Genomic DNA, 20,372 nt, shown 5'->3' with positions numbered 1-20,372 from the left:
AATGAAAGCTGAAAAGGCACAAAAAATGAAAAGAAAAAGAAATGAAAGAAAATGGACAAAAATAGAAATTGAGATGAATTAAAAACGAGAGAGACAGACATGAAAGGGAATTCAAGTAAAAAAGAGGAAACACACACAAAAAGACAACAAAAGTTTCTCTTCCTCGTCGAAAAACTTAGCAATTGTTATCTCTGAAAAAGTTTCAAACAGATGAAGGTATTGAAGGAGGGGGGAAAATCAATGTATACACCCGATCAAAATTTATAGGACCACATCAAATCTGGAAAATTAATATTTAACCCTTTCGAGACCGACATTGAAAACGACACGTACAAGGTGGTCACTTATTTAATCCTCTGCTGTGTAAGCACTAATTAAGATATTGGAATGATATTTTTCTATGCAAAATATGGTTGGACCACAGTTTGTCCTGATGGTAATTATTTTCCACTGAGTGTCGAATTTCCCTCTCAAATTTGAGCCCAAAGTAAAAAAATTCGTGAATTTTCGCATTGCCACTTTTTTATTTTAAATTTTTTTCCTATAGCTTCCTACGTTTTAGAGAGATCTCCTTAAGACTCGTCAGGTAGATACCTCGTATGGATACCTAATTGTTGAGACCAATTAGACCATCCCGCGATTAGTGTAGCCAAGTACGGAAATTAAATTTCCCTGTTTTTGGGGGTAGAAAAATTAGAAATTTTCGAAATATATGTTTATAAGTCCGTACCTATACGTGCGAACGCAAATCAATTTACTCCAGTCGAACATCAGTCCTTACTGAACTAAAGCAAAATACAGATTGTTACAATTGAGTAATTAGGGGGAGCACGAAAAATTCGAATTTAGGTTCTAAACCTTAATTTTTTTCTTACTTTTCTGTTTACCATAATCTATTTTTTTAAACTACAAGCTTTGTTTCTTAGATAGCGGCATGATTGTTGTACGATATATTAATGGTATACCAATGTTTATTTTGAGATAGTATGCGTCTATCTGGTAGCAGTGTTTCCAGCCATAGAAAACTTTAATTTCCTATTTTAGGGGAAAATTCGGAATAATCCCTTTTTTCCTCCTGTTGACTACATTGGAACAAATATACCGGTATCTGAAAACCTTGGCCTACACAGTGTACCATAAAAAGTTTCAATAGAATACCGATAATTAGGGAAGCTGCCGATCCTGCATAACTGGATTTTTGCTTCTGAGGTGGAAAAAGTGTGTATTTCGTGTGTATGACGAGAATTTTTCCTTTCCGTCTTTGTATGGCTGCCAATGACTTCAGATTTTCCTATGCGTTGTCGACACACCAAATAATTTTCCTGAGGCGACTTGGACCCATGTTACAAAGTGGTGCCAGCTCCAAAAAACCATAAAATTTGGTTAGGAAATTTTTGTAAATTTTTATCCCTATATTTCTTTCCATAATTCCCCTCCCCCATTGGTAATACTGCAATCAAACTTACGTCATAAAATTGCCACACCCTTCTTCTAAAAAACAAGATATCAACCATATCAATCGAGTAAATAGTCTTTCAGTTATAATTCATTAACTGAAAATCTACGAAAGGGTTAGTCACTAAATGAAAGATTAAATGGCTTTTATCCTTCCTTACTCCGACGTTTTGATATTGAAAAACTTTGCATCGAGTAACAATTTTAAATCGTCCGATTCCGTTTTATCATTTGTCGATAAGATTTACATCCTTATCTATACGTTGTTCTCCCAGCTGGTCTATTGACTAGCGCACGTTTCTTTGGTAGATACACGTGTTCCCGGCAAGAGAAACTTGAAACCTTAACGCTAAATATTTTAGAACTTGTGAATAGGCCTATGTAATTTAAAACGTTGTATTTACTTACCTAAAGGATAATCAGGCCTTACATCTTGGCCGATAGGAATGTAGTTTGTACAGAAGGGTGGCTCATATGATTCATATGAACCCGTGCGTTTACGGTTGGAGAACCCCTGCGAAAATAAATAAAAACATTATTTAATTAAATACTTCTTTTAAAATAATAGTAATATCTAATTTTATAAAATAACGTAATATCCATTAGAATGTCAATCAATTACTCTAACTAACATACCATATCAATTACATCAACGCGCTGAGAGCAGTAGAAACACTTTTAGTTAATATTTTTTAAATAATAATTTTACATAGTACTCTTTCACAAAGTAATAGTATTCTTTCACAAAATAATAGTATTCTTTCACAAAATAATAGTATTCTTTCACAAAATAATAGTATTCCTTCACAAAATAATAGTATTCTTTCACAAAATAATAGTATTCCTTCACAAAATAATAGTATTCCTTCACAAAATAATAGTATTCTTTCACAAAATAATAGTATTCTTTCACAAAATAATAGTATTCCTTCACAAAATAATAGTATTCTTTCACAAAATAATAGTATTCCTTCACAAAATAATAGTATTCTTTCACAAAATAATAGTATTCGTGGTATCAGTGGATTGCTTAAGGACAACGGTTAATTTAGACTTCCCTGTCTAGTGGCAGCTTTTTAAAAACCAGGAGGAGAAATTAAAAAAAAAAAAAGTAAGAGGTGCGGAAATCAATGCTATTGGTTTCTGCGTAAAAGTATATTAACTCTTATTTGATTAGTTCCTAGTAGGGTAAAGTACAAGCTCATTGTTCCCAAAGAAACAGTGCCGAGGAATAAAAGTGAAAATATAAAAATGCATTACATTTAAAATATTAGACATGTAATATTTTTAAGGCTGCAGACTACTAAATATTTTTGAAAAACTAATAATTTTTCTTTTGCCCGTTTTTCGTAAGTGGAAAGAGGTAAGAAAATGTAACTTACCACAATAATAGATAATGTTATTCTGCACCTGAAAATACAAATCGGAAGAATTTTCAATGTTGCCATCCATAGAAATTACAGTGTGACCAGAATTTGAATTACTCAAAAATCTAGGTAAAGGCAGAGAATAGAAAAATGAATTCAACGGTAATTGATGACTTATCATGCTGTCTATCCTTCTTGTTTACTGCTTTTTAAATAATGTTTCTATTTATTTTGTAATGACTTATTTATTTTGTAAGAATTTATGTAAGGTTTATAAACTAAATAGAAATATTATTTAAAAAGTAGTAAACAAGAAGGATAGACAGCATGATAAGTCATCAATTACCGTTGAGTTTATTTTTCTAGTCGCTGCCTTTACCTAGATTTTTGAGTAATTCAAATTCTGGTCACACTGTTATTTCTATGGATGGCAACACTGAAAATTCTTTCGAACCGTATTTTCGGGTGTAAAATAGCATTATCTATTATTGTGGTAAGTTACATTTTCTTACCTCTTTCCACTTACGAAAAACGGGCAAAAGAAAAATTATTAGTTTTTCAAAAATATTCAGTAGTCTGCCCCCTTAATGCAGCATATTTGATGAAAAAGAACAGTTCATTGTCCGGGGTTTATTCTCTGTAAGTTTTAAAAAGTGAGCGATAGGTGTCCGTGAATGTAAATGAAAATTAAATGAAATGAAGCCATTCAGTTTAACGTCGACGTCACGCTAAAGAAGATGGATGATTTTAGGCAAGTGAATTATGATGGAAGAATTGGTGGAAAGATAACATGGGAGGAAACACACAGACAAAATGTTGTGCCCCACAAACTTACTTGATTGGAATGCGAACCGGGGACCACACGCACCAGAGGTAAGAGCTCCAACACTCAACTACTGTGTCTTGCCACATCCGCGAATGTAAGTGTGGCCCCGCGTAGCGTAGTCGCTGACGCACTCGTCTTCGGTGCGGGCGGTCCCGGGTTCTATTCCCGGTGGGAACATGCGGTCGAAAAAGTGTAAAAGCTTTTTTACGTTAACCACCCGAAGTGACATTTTGCTGAGTTTTTCTCATTCCCACCAGGTAAATGCCGGGATGGTACCCAATATACAGGTCCCAGGTCGCTTCCTTCCTTTCCTTTTCTTGGATAATGTGATCGCCGGGAAACGTCATCGCTCTTACGTGACAGGCTAACATTGTCCTAATGTCGAAAGCCCAGAAATCTAATTCCTAATTCTAATTCGTGAGCCTAGGCTAGTTGTAACGGTAACGGTAACGCTGGTTGAGCAGAAAGCATTTTCTACTATAGAAACAAAAGTGTTTAGTTGTAGAATGTTAGGAGTTAACGCTTCGTGCTGTTAGATGGCAGGAAACATGCTGCACCGGTTGACATCTACCGCACGAAATTTAAACTTCGCTTGATTCCTCTTTAGCAGTTTACAAGTTTATTATTATTATTATTATTATTATTATTATTATTATTATTATTATTATTATTATTATTATTATTATTATTATTATTATTATTATTATTATTATTATTATTAATAGAAGAAGGGACTCATCAAATGGGCTGCTAGAGATTTTAAGGATATTACAACTTGCAAAATTTTATATTGTGCATATGTACGTTCCCACTTGGAATTTGCCAGCTTGATTTGGAACCGTAACCTCATTAGTATTACTCAAGTTTTGGAGTCAGTCCAGATTTCCTTCTTGGCCTGGTTAAAATATAAATTTAAACTATATGATCTGCCCAATAGGGTGATTCTCGCTAGATTGGATTTACTTGCTCTCGAAGTTCGTCGTAATTTAAGGCAAATTAAATTTATTCATGATATAATACATGCGAAACTGAACTTAATTGAATATTTGTTTATTAAAGTTCCCTTGTATAAATCTAGGCTTTACCGTCCTATATTGTGTAATAGTAATTTAGTTGGTTCGCCATTATTTATTTGTGTTGACAACATAAACAAAAAGTCACTCAAAATTGATTTTTTTGATTCGAATTTTTTGGCGCTTAGAAAACAGTTTTTGGATTGTTATATTTAATTAAAATACTTAATTTAACCCTTTTTTGTATATTGTCTATTGAGTTTTCTTTTTTTACCCATATGGTGTATTTTTGTTCATGTGTTTTAATTCTTTTTTTTTTTTTTGAAATTTGTTTATTTCATAATCTACTTATGTAAATTTTTAATAATACGTCTTATTTGATTGAATCTTTATTGGAATGAGGATATGTTTGTTATTTTATTTTGTAATTTAGTTTCAATTAAACTTGTGCTAATGTTTTTTCCTTTGCTTTTCTTGATTGTCATGATTTCATGTATTTTAAATTTTTTTATTGTTTTGTTGTATTTATTCCTGTAATATTCCATTGTATATAATTGTATATATGACCATTATGGCTTCGGCTGTGGTCGCAAATTCTCATAATAAATAAATAAATAAATAAATAAATAAATTATTATTATTATGTGTTTGTGAAAGGAAGTGGTGTATTTCTTGCTCCTTGTGGCTTCTAGGCAGAGTTCGAGGAAGAAAGGGTCTCCTTTTCTAAGCTAGACCAGATGTATTGGTTATTGAAGTAATCGTCCCTTTCAGCAACGATATTTTGTCTGTAGTTACAATACCGACTGCAGTGTTGCTGTGGATACCCGCGCCTTTTTGTTGTACAGAAACGCTAAATGGATGCCTTATATAGAAAGAAGTGTGGAAACATTAGAAGAATGAATAAATATAAATGAAAATTTTACCAGTAATAACAATCGTAAATCGTGAGAGCTTTGTGGACGTGTGTCCAAATATGGATCGTAAAAATAAGCAAAACCTTTGTTATCTAACCAAACAACTGCACCCCTTTCGGCAACGAGGCTATAGGAGACGGGACCTACTGATTAACGTGGAATCCGACCCACATGAGTTCCCGCCTTGAATCGAGGAAGTATTAGTGAGAGTAGTTACAAAAGAAGCGGAAAATAACTTTATCAAGGCGTTATTGAGAAGAAATTGTGTCATTAGGAATGTAATATAAAGTACAGTAGAAGATAAAAGAGCTTACAGGGACATGGGTTTAGAAGTAAATGTAGAGAAAAATAAATACATGGAAGTTCGTCGGGAACGTAATACTGGAAATTATGGATGCCTTAAAATATCAAATAATATTTTCGATAAAATATATACTTTCAAATATCTAGGATCAATATTAACAGACCACAATCATACTCACGAAGAAATTAAATGTCGGCTAAAAGCAGGAAATTTGTGTTATTATTCAATTTAAAATCATTTGTCGTCGCGAATTCTGTCGAGGAATTTGAAGCTTAAAATATATAAAACGATAATCATGCCTGTTGTTCTGTATGGTTGCGAAACATGGTCATTACTCTGAGGGAAGAACATAAACTGAAAGTATTTGAGAACAAGATCCTGAGACGAATATTCGGACCCAAGAGGAACGCTAATGGGGAATGGCTGAAACTTCATAACGAGGAATTACATAATTTATACGGCTTACCCAACATTGTTAGAGTCGTCAAGTCTAGGAGGCTTAGGTGGGCGGGTCATGTATGGTCTAGAATGGAAGAAAGTAGAAACGCTTTCAAGATCTTAACTGGAAGACCAATCGGAAAACGACCATTCGGAAGACCTAGGCGCAGATGGGAGGACAATATTAAGATGGATCTCTCAGAAATAGGAACACAAAGTAGAAACTGGATCCAGTTGGCTAAGGATAGAAGTCAGTGGAGAGCTTTTGTGAACGCGGCATTGCATCTCGGGGTTCCATAGGCCATAGAGTTATTTTGGAAGCATCTAGTTAGATAGAAGATAATAGAGGAAGGAGAAGAAGAATGTAATTAATGGACTAATATTAAATACGATAGTTCTTACGTCAAAACTAATGGATTAACGAAGAATCATAGTGCATGGAAAGTCTTAACATACGCCAAGTAACCTGCATGTAATTGCAGAACACGTATTACAATGACGATATTTCAACAGAATAGAAATGTAAGATGTGGTAATGATGTGCGTTAAATAATTTCTCTTAATACAAGTAATAAAAGTTATTATTAGATTAGATACATCCGGAAGTTTCTAGAAGTCATCATTTAATCCTTTAAGTCTTATGTTATTCGAAATGATCTGATAACAATATATTTTTATTATTAGTAGTACTAGTAAGACCGTATCTTATCATTGCAAGATTAAACTCACTTAACTTTATACGCTAATTGCAATGTTTTCGTATTAACATTTGCTATCTTCTGTCTTAATTATCAGTTTGTTATATACAAAATAGATAAGATTTCATAGAAAGGACTAATACATCAATTACTTCTCTTTCTCTCTCTCTCTCTCTCTCTCTCTCTCTCTCTCTCTCTCTCTCCATACATAAAGTACTCAACAAGCTTTCACAACTAACATAAATTAGAAATGTGTAATTTTGTGTGTGTGTGTGTGTGCTTTTAATTTTCGAAGAAGTGGAAGCGACCAGGTACATGGGCCCAGGAAAAATTTCCCAGCTCCAGGGGGAAAAAATGAAATGAAATCTTTAAGTTTAACATTCCGGGATTATGCTCTTTAGGCTAAGAGAGACGATGATTAAAACAAGTGAATGATGATGGAAGAATTGGGGAATGAGAAAGTGGGAGGAAACGGGAATACCCTGAGAAAACACACGAGAACGATGTTGTACACCATAAACTTACTTGGGCGGGGATCGAATCAGCGACCCCACACACCAGAGGTGAGTCCTCTACCACTGGGTCACTGTGCCCCCTGTTCCAGGAGAAGAAATCCTTCCTGAATAATTGATGAAATCATCACTGCTCGAGAGAATATCGTAATTATAATATTAAACGACAAGTAATAGAAATATACATCACTTTTTTAATGTGTTAGATTACTCGTAACTAACAGGTTTAATATTGGACTAGGGATGATGCTGTTAAAGTGCTATATATGGAGTATTGATTGGGATACTTGGACATTACGGAAGTTAGAGAAGAAATATTTAAAGAGCTTTGAATTGTGGTGTTGGAGGAAGATGGAGAAGATAAAATAGAGAGAGTAACAAACAAAGATGTTTTTAAAAACAGGTAGGAGAGAAGAGAACGCTTTTAGCCAGCATCCTTTGTGTGAAGGCCAATTGGATTGGACGTATCTTGCGAAGAAATTGTCTTCATACCGCCATAAAAGGAAAGATGGAAGGAAAGTGAGGAATAGGGAGAAGAAGAACACAACTGATTGATCATTTGAAATAACAGAAGAAAATATTGGGAGTTAAAAGAGAAAGCTGAAAATCGAGTAACGTATAAAAAAAATCGCGACTCGAACGTAAAATAGAAAAAAAATATTACTCCTAGGACCTAGTGACACCCAGAATATTTAATAATAATAATAATAATAATAATAATAATAATAATAATAATAATAATAATAATAATAATAATAATAATAATAATAATAATAAACCTTGGCATAGTATAAATGTTAACTAGAAAGAACAGCTGACATAGATTTATGAAAATAAAATATTTTTTATTATTTTATATGATTCTTGATTCATAATTACGTTATAGCCTTAGACATATTTCTTTGTCCATTGCATAAAAAAGGATTAGCTTTATTATTTCTTACGTATATTATTATTATTATTATTATTATTATTATTATTATTATTATTATTATTATTATTATTATTATTATTTTACTTTTTATTAGTTGTCTTTTCATTTAAAAAAATGAAATCTGTTCTTGAAGTCAATCACTGTCGCAATCTGAAACACAATTTATGCAGATCGCCTGGATGTTATATTGTACACGCCAACATCAGAGAATTTTTGGTTGCATAATGACATAGGATATATAGTTAGTGAAGAGGAATATACAAAGTAGTATGAAATATTGTCGCTGAGAGTTAAAGTTCGTGATTTATGACTCGTGAAACTAGTTAAATTAAAGTTGCAACTTTGATTACACTGTCGAACCATTTTAAGTTAATATTTGACTCTCAGTTTAACCTCCTATTCAGCAGCGAAGCTGTATGAGATGTGGACCTACAGTTTAACCAGATGAGTTCACGCCAGGAATCGAACCCAGATCTCCCATCTAAGTAAAGAAATACATGCAATAAAATAAATGCAGTTAGAAACATATGAGATCTTGGACAATACTTATGTCTATACACCCATGTTTATTATCCGGTATAAAAACATCTTGCCAATAAACGGTATCAAAAGCATAAAAATTACCTACGTATAGAGGTGCTACAATGCAGTTAGCACCACTAAGTACAAGCGTTAAAATCTGGTTTTATCTTCAATAATTCACCTGACTCCTCTGCCATCTAGTGTAGAATTCGTATTGGTAATGCAGCATGCTGAAAGGTGATAATTCTTATCGGAATATTCACAGCTATCAATCGTATGTTCTGCCTTAATACTCACGAAGAATTTCAAATGAATTCTTTAAGAATAGTAGTTTTAATGTCAGCACACACAACAATAAGGGCAACTTATGTAATGTAAAAGCGCAGGAATTCCACTGTGTAACCATTTAAATGCAAACAAAATGATAGTATACAAAGTGTAAGGAAGTTAGAAACCAATTTTACGTGTATAATTAAGAGCCTTATCTCTCGATGACAAATTTCCATCTTGCAAGATATTTGCAATTGTTGTTTGCAGAGCGTGAAATCTTACCACAATAAGATCAATTCTTTCGTTACTAAAGACAACAAAGTAGGCCTCTATCAGTTCCGTCTGCATAACACGTTATGTACTCTGCGATAGAGAAGATATCTTAAGCAAACAGCTGTGACCCAAATCCATTCGATATCAACGAAAACCAAACATGGATAATAATTATATCACGGAAATTCACCATTATTATTTTTAAAAAAAATAAAGATGAAATCAACTTTTAAGGACAGTTGTTAAGCCTAGGACAACTTTTAGATAATATTTGAACAATAGATGATTCTTCGAGTGATTCTATAGGATTATTGCAAATCTTTCAGTTTAACGTCCCACGATTATGCTCTTTAAACTAAGGGAGACGATGATTAAAACAAGTGAATGACGATGGAAGAATTGGTGGAATGAGAAAATGGGAGGAAACGGTAGTACACCGAGAAAAAAAACGAGCAAGAAGTTGCCCACCATAAACTCACTTGGCTAGGGATCGAACCAAAAAACCCACGCACCAGAGCTAAGCTCTCTGCCACTGAGCCACAGTGCCCCCCCCCCCCCATGGGTTATTTCAAATTGCAATACAGAGTAAATAGTTAGGTTCCTTTTCTAGTAATTAATTAGTTCAAACAAGAAAAGAACATCTAATATTGCACTTGAAGACCTTGTTCTATGGTAAGCAGGGACGCCCGTAGGATTCTTTTCGGGACCAGGGGCGAGTACACACACACACACTGCCGTGTCGTGACAAAACGCTGTAACTTTGGCGAAGACGTTTTGCGAAAATGAGCCTTAAAGTTTTCATCCGAAAATGTGATCTGTATCGTGTAGAACCAGTGTAACTAGGCAATAATGGTCAACCAATCAATTTTCACCAAATTTAATCACACAACATGCATTTACGTAACATTACATGTAACCACGTGTTTCCAAAGTCAAGATACACTGCTTCTACACAATACAGATTACATTTTCGAATGAAAACTTTACGGCTCATTTTCGCAAAACTTCTCCGCCAAAGTTACAGCGTTTTGTCACGACACGGCAGCACACACACACACACATACACACATACACATTGCATACTGTAATAATAATGATATAAAGACATGCACTCAGAAATTTTCCCTGTAAAGATCCAAAGTCAAAAAGAAAATTAAATGTAATCTTTAAGTTTTACATCCCACGATTATGCCGGCTGGGCTAAAGGACACGGTGATGATGAGAAATGAATGAAATGGTAGAATGAAGAAAGTAAGAGGAAACGGGAGAACGCCGAGAAAACCCACGCACACGGTTGATTAGGCGCGAGCTGGGATCGAAACAAGGACCCCAAGCTCCAGAGGTGAACGCTCTACTAATGATCTATACCGTGGCTCCCTAAAGTTGAAAAGATTCAGCAAGGGTTGCAGACCGGTTAGACCCTCCATGAGTACTCTCCTCGTGCAGACAAAACACAAATATATATTACTAAAAAAACGAGATGTGAAGTGTTAGGGGGCCATCTCAGTTGACAACCCGTGAGTTCGGCTCTGAAACTATAGTTGCTAATATAAGTATATTAACTTCTATAATGCATGAATAACCAACCAAATCTAATGTTTGACATGTATTTAGAAGAACTGAACTCCCTTCGAAAACTCTTTGCCTCTCTAACCCCATCCTACAAGCGGCTATGACGGTATAGTGCCGTTTTCAAGATTTTTGTGCAAGCAAATGGAAAATAAGAGAGTTAGTTTCCGATCTTCTACCCTTCTGTAGCTGAGTAGGGGGCTTAAACTTAATACCCAACTAATGTTCCTGAAATTCGCGTGTCCTAAAACATCAACCTTAATAGAGGGTTGAACACTGGTATCAGGCTGGTATCTGGTTGAGGCTGCTCTTTCGGTATCAAAACAAACTTCAAAGATGGCTTTATCACGTAATCATTTTGAACTTTCGAGCGGTGAATAGAACACATAGAACACTACATTCGATGGTTTAATAAGAACATTCAAATTACTCGAAGTCCTTTTCAAATAAATGGTATAACCGTTTACTATAAAACATTAACCTTCCTTATATCCTTTCAGTTTTACGTCCCACGTTTATACGGCTAGCCTGAAGGAGACAATGATGATGAGAAATTATTGAAATGGTGGAATGAAGAAAGTGGGAGAACCCCGAGAAAACCTATGTACAATGTGTTTGTCTCCTGCTAAGATCACTTTTGGCGCGAGCTGGGATCGAACCAAGTGCCCCATACATCAGAGGTGAAAGATCTACCACTGAACCACTGCGGCCCCACGGTAAAACCTTAAAGAAATACTTATACTGAAGTTGTATCTATCTCATTTAATTAATATCTACTTATCGACAACCAGGTGTAACTTCCTATGGTCTATCCAGTTTTGGAAAGTGATCTTCGCCGGCGTATAATTAGTGCTTTGATTCGCAGTCGGGTGATTCTGAGTTCAAAGCCCATCATACTCAAAGTTCTTTCAATGATAGAGCGTTCACCTCTGGTATATATAGTCCTTGGTTCGATCCCAGCTTGCGCCAAGTGAGCTTTGTGGTGGAAAAGCACAGTGTGCGTGGGTTTTCTCGGGGTTCTCCCGTTTCATCCCACTTTCTTCATTTTACCGTTTCCCTCATTTCTCGTCATGTCGAAGGCAAATAGCAAGAATGCTCACACAAATCGGTACCTGGCTAATAATGCCATTTTAGAATAAATACAGTACAATTGACCAGTGGCCACCGGTTACTATTTGGTACTATCCTCTTACGTATGGAGTTGAGTTTGATTTTGAGTTTAACGTCCCATTTAGCAGCGAGGCTATATAAGACGTGGATCTGCTGATTAGCGTGGAATCCGAACCACATGAGCTCCTGCCAGGAATCGAATCCTGCTCTCCCACGCCAGAAGCGCGTACGCTAACCACTTAGCCACGAACGAGTTCTCTTAGGTATTTATCAATATCAATATCATCTCTGTATGACTTACCGTTCACGAGATATTGCCAAAAAAAGTTTCGCTTTCGGAAGATTTAAGAAGCCATATCTCGGGAACTGTAAGTCATAGAGAGATGATACTGGTGTTGGTCAATACGTAAGAGGATGGTGAACATTTTGGAAATAAATAGTAATCACCCCGGTTATTAAAGTACACTGTATGTATTCTAAAATGGCATTATTTTTACTATGAAATGAGAAAAATAATTTTAAAAATCTTATTTTCATGAAATTATTTAATTTTCAAAGTTTCCCGTTTTTCAAAAAATCACCCTGTATAATTAGTAAAAACGTGGAGTGCGAACATAAAATAAAAGCAAGGATAGAAATGGCGGAAGAAGCATTTAGGAAGATTAAAAGTATATATTGGGTCCTTGAATGAATAAAGAGTCAGGAAAACAACTTATAAAATGTTACGTGTGAAGTATTGTGCTTCATGGAGCAGAAGCTGTTAACTTGAGTTCAAGTTTAGCGTCCCTTTCTGCAGTGAGGCTATATGAGACACAAGCCTACTGATTAACGTGCAATCCAAACTACGTAAGCTCCAGCTGGGGATCGAACCCGGGTCTTCCACGCCAAAGGCGTGTACACTAACCGCTCAGCCATGAAGGAGGTTTATGGGGCAGAAGCATAGACACTAGCAAAAGCAATGGAAAACCATTGCAGACTTTTGAAATGTGGTTATGGAGAAAATTGGAGATTACAAGACTAAGGATGATACTAGTGAGAAAATAATAATTTTTACTAGAGAAAAGAATAATAGTACGAGACAAAGATAGTAAAGAGAATCACACGAAGTTTCAATCTTGTCCGGTACGTCATCTGCTGAAGAGTACGTGCTGTCATCTAGCCGCTTGATATGTAACTTCTAGGAATCTACAATTACACTTGTCTCAATAGGAAATAAAATATCCATAGCGACCATTAAAGTTAAAAGTGGAACCTGAACAACGGCTCGATATGTATTAAGTAATACATTCAGATTTTTGCCTCTTCCACCGGGAATCGAACCCAGCAGCCTGTTCACGAAAAGTGACACTAGACGAGGTAGCATTCAGAAAGGAGATAGAACACAGAAGTTACTTACGACCGAAAGCCTTGATTTGCTTATTTTGTCTTTTTTTTTTTTTTTTTTTTGCTCAAATTCAATTATATCTTGTAATCATCAAATTCTGTACGTAAGTACAGAAAAAACATTGTTTACGAACTAGCGGAAATTTAATACTTGAGTCGTTGGTGGGTGATTTCGCGTTAAAAATCTCAGAACGTCTAAGTAAAGGGTGAGATAAATGGACCACAGGCAGTTTGGTGGTTAGAGTCCTCATTTTCTTGACTTCATCACTACTTGATCTAATCAGCACCATATTCTGCTACCACCTTTACATTATAGGCTAAACTGAACAGTTTTGGAACAAGGATAAAACAGGAAAGAGACCCTACTCTAGGGTTGCCTACAACACAAATAGTTGAGGTAGCCCTCGCCGTTGACCTAGTGGCTAGCGTACACGCCTTTTCTGCACGAGATTCCAGGTTCGCTTCCCGGTGAGAGAGCCTTAAAATTTAGACATATTACGCTGGCTTGAATTCTATCGTAAACAATGGGTCCATATCTTGTTTTTAGAACCTTTAAACATCAATCCAACCAATCAAGCAGAAATTAGAGACTGTCTTGACCCGGAAATTGATGTTTCGTCTCAGATAGTTTATCTGTTTCTATTGTAGAAAGCTTTGTCTCATCTCATATAGTATATCGGTTTTTATTGTGAAAAGCTTTGTCTTGTCTCGGATAGATTATCTGTTTGTATTGTGAAAAGCTCTGTCTCGTCTCGGATAGTTAATCTGTTTCTATTTTTAAAAGTTTTGTCTCGTCTCTGATAGTTTATCTATTCCTATTTGTAAAAAGTTTTGTCTCGTCTAGAGCAGTTTATCTGCTTCTATTTTAAAATGTTTTTCCCGTCTCGGATAGTTTTTTTCTATTTTTAAAAAGTTTGTCTCGTCTCGGATAGTTTATTTGTTTCTATTGTGAAAAGCTTTGTCTCGTCTCAGATAGTTTATCTGTTTCTATTGTGAAAAGCTTTGTCTTGTCTCGGATAGTTTATCTTTTTCTATTGTGAAAAGTTTTGTCTCGCCCCGTATCTCTTCACGAAAATTCTCACATCTCGTGTTGTGAGCGATCTTACTCCGAGGAATGGTACCTGGTAATTCCTAGTTTACTAATCCAGCATAGTAACGGTTTTCTAACACAGATATTTGAAAAAATAGAAGTAGGCTTTAACCTTGAATGAATACAATGCTTACAATAACGTAAGGTTGATTGCATACCTATTAGGATAGTAGAAGAACTTGTGTGGGAGGCGAAGCAAATGTCAAATGCATTGACACGAAAAACCATTAAAATGATTGATGTTCCTACGCGAATACTACGAAGACAAAAAACACACAAAGGAAATGAAAGGAACAAATAGAGACGTTGTTAACTAGAAAATGACAATGTGTTTCAGGTGTTTGAAAAAGCACAGAATAAAGAGAACTTTTTTTTTTTTTTTTTTTTTACCTGTTCGTTGATGAAGTTTGTCACGGGCGTCCTCTTAGGCCATGCAAAGCTTTTGGATCGAAGCACTGTAGGCAACTCTTCGTTATCACTGTGGTCACTGTGGTCACTGTTCGTCTTGAAACTCTGGTTAGGGAATTCACACGCTATAGTCGACTGGCTACGCTCTTGTTTGCGTTGGAACAGCGTCTTTGGATGGCCTTCCCAGACGCTGTAACTGCGTCTCAACGTCGGACGAAACACCAATTTCAGAGAATTCACTGGATTAGGGATGAAGTCACTGAACCTTCTCACGAAAGAAGATGACCTTCTCCTTGTAGGGGCGTACGTAGACGAAGGTTCCGGGGATGGAGACTCTTCCCCTTCCAATGAATCCGAATGATGCATGCTCTTCTAGGAAAAACGAGGTTTACAGGGGGAGGAAGGGATCGTGTTCTCAAAGCGAAATGGTACTGTTGATGTACTATATTGTGCAATGACCCTCAGGGTTTGCTGAAATGTCATTTAATTCACACTCCATCATAAAATCAGTCCCCCTACTTTATATCTTAACACATTCATAGGTTGAACAAAAGTGCAGCAAGGGAATAGTTATATTCACTAATCAATATGTTTTGATATGCAACACACAATATTTTTTTTTTTAAAAAAACGAAAAATAGAGAAAAAATACCCCGTAATATGGTGAACTAAAACCAAATAGTTTCTTCCCTATGAAATATTTTGTTTCTCAAACTGCTGCGATTACGTAACAATTATTTCATTCCGTAGACCTCGCGACTCTGCATGTAATGTGTAGATGATTACAATCAAAACTAAATAATAGCATGATAATGAAAAAACGTTAAATTTGGTGAATATTTTAAATTTTATACAGAAACTCGTTACAACTTACTTAACATTCTCAATACGGGAAACGTTTTTTAAAATTAATAATGTGACTTTTTTTTAAGAAATTCTTGGGTATTTTGTATAATTACTTATTCTAGTGATTGTACTTAGAGATTTTGTGACGTGAATATTTTTTTAAAAATTCATTACTACTTGATTTAACTGATGGAAAATACGAATTAAACAGAATCATTTATTTTTTTTTAATGGAAGCCAATTAATGTTCTATTCTTTCCTGATAAAACGTTCGCATTTTTAATTCACTAGCTTATCCATCAAACTAAAAAACTCGTTTTACGACAATCCATTCAAATCCAATTATATATAATATCTACACCAAAAATCTAACGTTTGAACCTAAGTCCGTCAAAATTGCCCACAATGGTTGCAATTTAGACGTTCAAAATGCCTTGACACGTACTAGCAATATTCCAATGTAACTGAACGGCTGAAGCTTTATAATATTACCATAATTCTGAAGTAAAGTTGTGCTGAAAACTTGTAAAATGTTTTAACATTCAATCAAAACCGTTAACAAAAAATGCACTACCATCTACAGATACTACGAGAAGCTATTTTCGATATTATTACCAGAAATAACGCTCTCTTTTCCAGTATGTAACATACTAATAACCATACATATATACTATTTAAGTGGACGCTCAAAAGAAATATTTTTACGGGACAAATGCATCACAGTTTTACAATATTTTAAACCGACAAACACTGCACAGGTTATCACAACCCTGTGTCTATTCTTTTTCACTGAAATATCGAAACAGCTGGGCACACTACGGAATTACTGCACTTCAATATCACCGAATACCACACTTCAACATCAAACCAAACACTAGTCTCTGTTTCAATTAAGATTTCTGATAAACACTGTTATTTAAGTGGAGAAGGACAGTGTTGACATTGTGACTCATTATTTAAAATAATAATAATATGTTATCAAGCTTAAAAGATAATCGTAGATTTACCAAACTTCATCAATCAAGTCCTACCGAGAGGAAGAAAAATGGAACAGTAGATAATTTATCAAAATGTATATTCTTGCACTGACATTTTTTGCACAGTTCGGGGATTTTTCGTTATTATTTCTTCGTGTACTTGCGAAAACTCACTTTTAAATGCTGATGCCGAATAGATATTTTTAAAAAAAAAAAAAAAGTTTTCTAAATCGAAAAATGAAGACTCTAGCGAACATTCATCGCGCACAAATAGAGAACAGCTCACCTTCGGAGACGCGCGCGTTTCTATAGCACCACACTATAGGTATATTTACGTTTTCAGTTTCTGCTTTACGACCTTCCTTCAGAAGCAGTTAAAAGTTTGTTATTCTCCTGTTATCCTAATAGCTCTGTTGATAAGGAGAGATTCCGTTGGCAAATTCTCTCCTCTCTCTCTCTCTCTTCTCGTTCTCTTTCTCTTCTAGATCTTTGTTATACCTCTTTTGATCCCCCCTTCCCCCGCTGCAAGACTTAAAGCAAACGTAAGTTCTTGATTGCTGTTGTATATAGAAGGTAAAGCAGAGGCTGTGTACAGAATGATACTTCTACCGCCTCAGACTGATGCGATATTACTATCGTGCATTTATTATGTGTTTCATTTTAATATCGTACACATAACATATATCAGTGTTGGGAAGTAACGTAACGCAAGTAACGCGTTACTTGTAACGCGTTACTTTTTAAGTAACGTTTCCTAGTAACGCGTTACATTTTTTCAAAAGTAACTGTAACGGTAACGCGTTACAAATTTTTAAGTAACGTACCTAGTTTGCGTTACTTTTTTCGCGTTACATTTCGGATGAGTAACTACAATATATGTATATTTTTTTCGGAAACAAATGTTTCTTTCCTGTAAGTGAATTTCTCAGAATGAAACAATCGAGCATGAACTACATATGTCAGTGACCGACAGTCACAGACACACAGAGAAACAGATAAGTTCGTAGTGCCACTTGCTTTTTTTTGAAGATGAGGACAGCCTTAGGGAAATCACGTGTACTGATTGCAAGCACCTGGAAGATTTTGACGTAGATTTTGACAGCTCCAAATCGATACATTCAGTGAGTGAACTCGGAGTGCAATGATACCGGTACTCTATTTTACTTTGATTGGTGTTGTTTTTATAAAGATGGAGAACGAAAATATTTTACCGTTCGAACATTTGAAAGAATACTTTTTCTTAAGAGCTGAGGATGATGGTGGGCAGAATTTAAAAGTAAAGTGTCTGAAGTGTCCCGGCGGAAAATATTTATCAACAACTAGGGTGGCATAATTAACGATTTACAGTAAGGTGTTAATATGAATAAACTGTGTTCTGGTGAGCAGCCCTACTTTATTACTAGAAAATAGTTTGCTGATGGTATGTAATATTCGAGTTCTTTCAGATCAGTTTGCTTATCCCAGAGTCTTGTTGATTATAGAGTAGTGTAATGTTTCTCTATACTCTTTATTTTTAATTTTACATAACAACATTGTTATTATTATATAATTAGTTTAACAGAATAATAATAAACAACCATTTTTTCTAACGTATACGGATGAGCACGAGTCAAGCTAAAACTCGACTCGACTCGAATTCAAGTCGAATTTCGAGACAAGTCAAGGGTAATATCCTCGAGTCGAGTTCCGAGCCGATTCAGTTTTTCGCGTCGAGTTTCGAGTCCAGTCGAGTTTGATAAGTGGCTCGTTCGTTTTAAGTGGTCTTGAAATCATGGCCTGATTACACTGGAAAACGAAAACCATGAGAAATGTAAGCTAAACAGTAATATGGAATACTTTTAGTGTTGCTCACGAGAGGGGACACGGCTCGCATCTCGTCTCGTCTCGATAGCGAGACCACAAGAGATTTTTTATAACAAGCTCAGCTCGGCTCGGCTCAACTGAGATGGCTCGAGCCGGCTCACTTGGAGTGAACCATCGGCTCGAGCTGGCTTGGTGGGGATGAGCCATTTGCTCGGTTCGGCTCAACTGAGCCGAGGGGTCTAGCCGAGTCGGTGGGTGAGCTGTTGGGTCGGCTCACTTCTCGGTTCGGGCCGTTAGTGAATGAGCTGTGAGCCGAGCTCCTCGAGTCGTTGACAATTCTAAACCCGGGCCGAGCAGTTTTGAAGATATTTGGCCAGTGCCCTCTAACTTTTAACAGTGTTTGGCTCGAGCCCGAATACTCAATCTAGACCCTCAACCCAAACTCAGAAGCTCGTGAACAATGTCCTTGACTCCTAGACTTCACTACTACCGAGGTTGGCAATCAACTAGTTTTATTGGTATTCAAATGCAAACCGCCTATCTTTCTTTTTATATACAATGTTGTTATAATAATATTAATAATAATAAAAATAATATAAGTTGTAGTATCAGTAGTAGTGTCATTGACAATAATTATACTGTCTATGTAATATACTTGAAGAATGTACTCGAAACTACACAGTGGATTTGGCTCGAGTCGACTCGAAACTCAACCCCAATTCGAGTCGAATTGGAGCAAATTTTTCGAGTCGAGTTCTCGGGTCGAGCTCAAAGATGTTTGTTTCTACTTGAATCGAGTGTCAAGGAAAACTCGCTCGTGTCCATCCCTACGAGTAACGCAGTATGGCATTTTATCAATGTTACATTATATGAAAATGTGCATATATCAAGTAAAAAAAATTGTCCTTGCATTTACATAAAGCGATTCAGAACGTGCAATAATAATAATAATAATAATAATAATAATAATAATAATAATAATAATAATAATAATAATAATAATAATAATAATAATAATAATAATAATAATAATAGCGGTAGTAATAGTAGTACGAAAAATTGAAGTCATAATTTTTTCACATTTTTAAAATTTCGGACCTAAAAGTAACGCTTTAGTAACGCGTTACTTTCGAAGTAAAGTAACAGTTACTTTTTGGGGGCAAGTAACGCGTTACTAACGCGTTACATTTTAAGAGAAAGTAAAGTAACTTGTAACGCGTTACATTTTTACGAGTAACTTACCCAACACTGACATATATACAGGCAAGGGCGCCGATCCTGAGGGCGCCGAGGGCCCCCCCAAAGCTAATGTGGGCCCCTTTATTGTATTTAAGAATATACAATATTTGGCATAATTTGAATGCAATTTATATTAAAATCCTCATATATGACTTCTGCATCTGGATGCCCCCCCCCCCAAATTTACATAGAAATCGGCGCCCTTGTATACAAGGTGTGTCAAAAGTCCCCCGACATAGGGTAAAATGAAATGCAAAATTGTTAAATGAAAATGCAACGTTGCCACTTACCTGCACCAACAACATAAATGAATGAAATTATTGTCTTTTACGCTAACGTGTCAATGGCCAGTCTCCATACTAAACATACCCCATTCACTACAATCTTACAAAATTTATCCACCTCCCCGGTAAATGGGAAC

General features: G+C 35.5%; 1 protein-coding gene across 1 annotated transcript in view; it reads right to left on the bottom strand.

Annotated features, from left to right (window-relative positions):
• Positions 1 to 20,372, bottom strand: part of LOC145669008 (uncharacterized) — a gene marked incomplete in the record, with an annotated part of 761,869 nt that overhangs the window by 224,792 nt on the left and 516,705 nt on the right. The window contains 1 exon segment of the mRNA XM_081737333.1: positions 1,864 to 1,969. Within this exon segment, the coding sequence (XP_081593459.1) occupies positions 1,864 to 1,969 (106 nt within the window).

Source organism: Thermobia domestica, chromosome 13 (genome assembly GCF_964235325.1).
Source record: "Thermobia domestica chromosome 13, izTheDome1.hap1.1, whole genome shotgun sequence".
NCBI lineage: Eukaryota > Metazoa > Arthropoda > Insecta > Zygentoma > Lepismatidae > Thermobia > Thermobia domestica.
The sequence above is the reverse complement of the archived record's forward strand: the minus strand, read 5'-3'. Positions and strand labels throughout refer to the sequence as shown.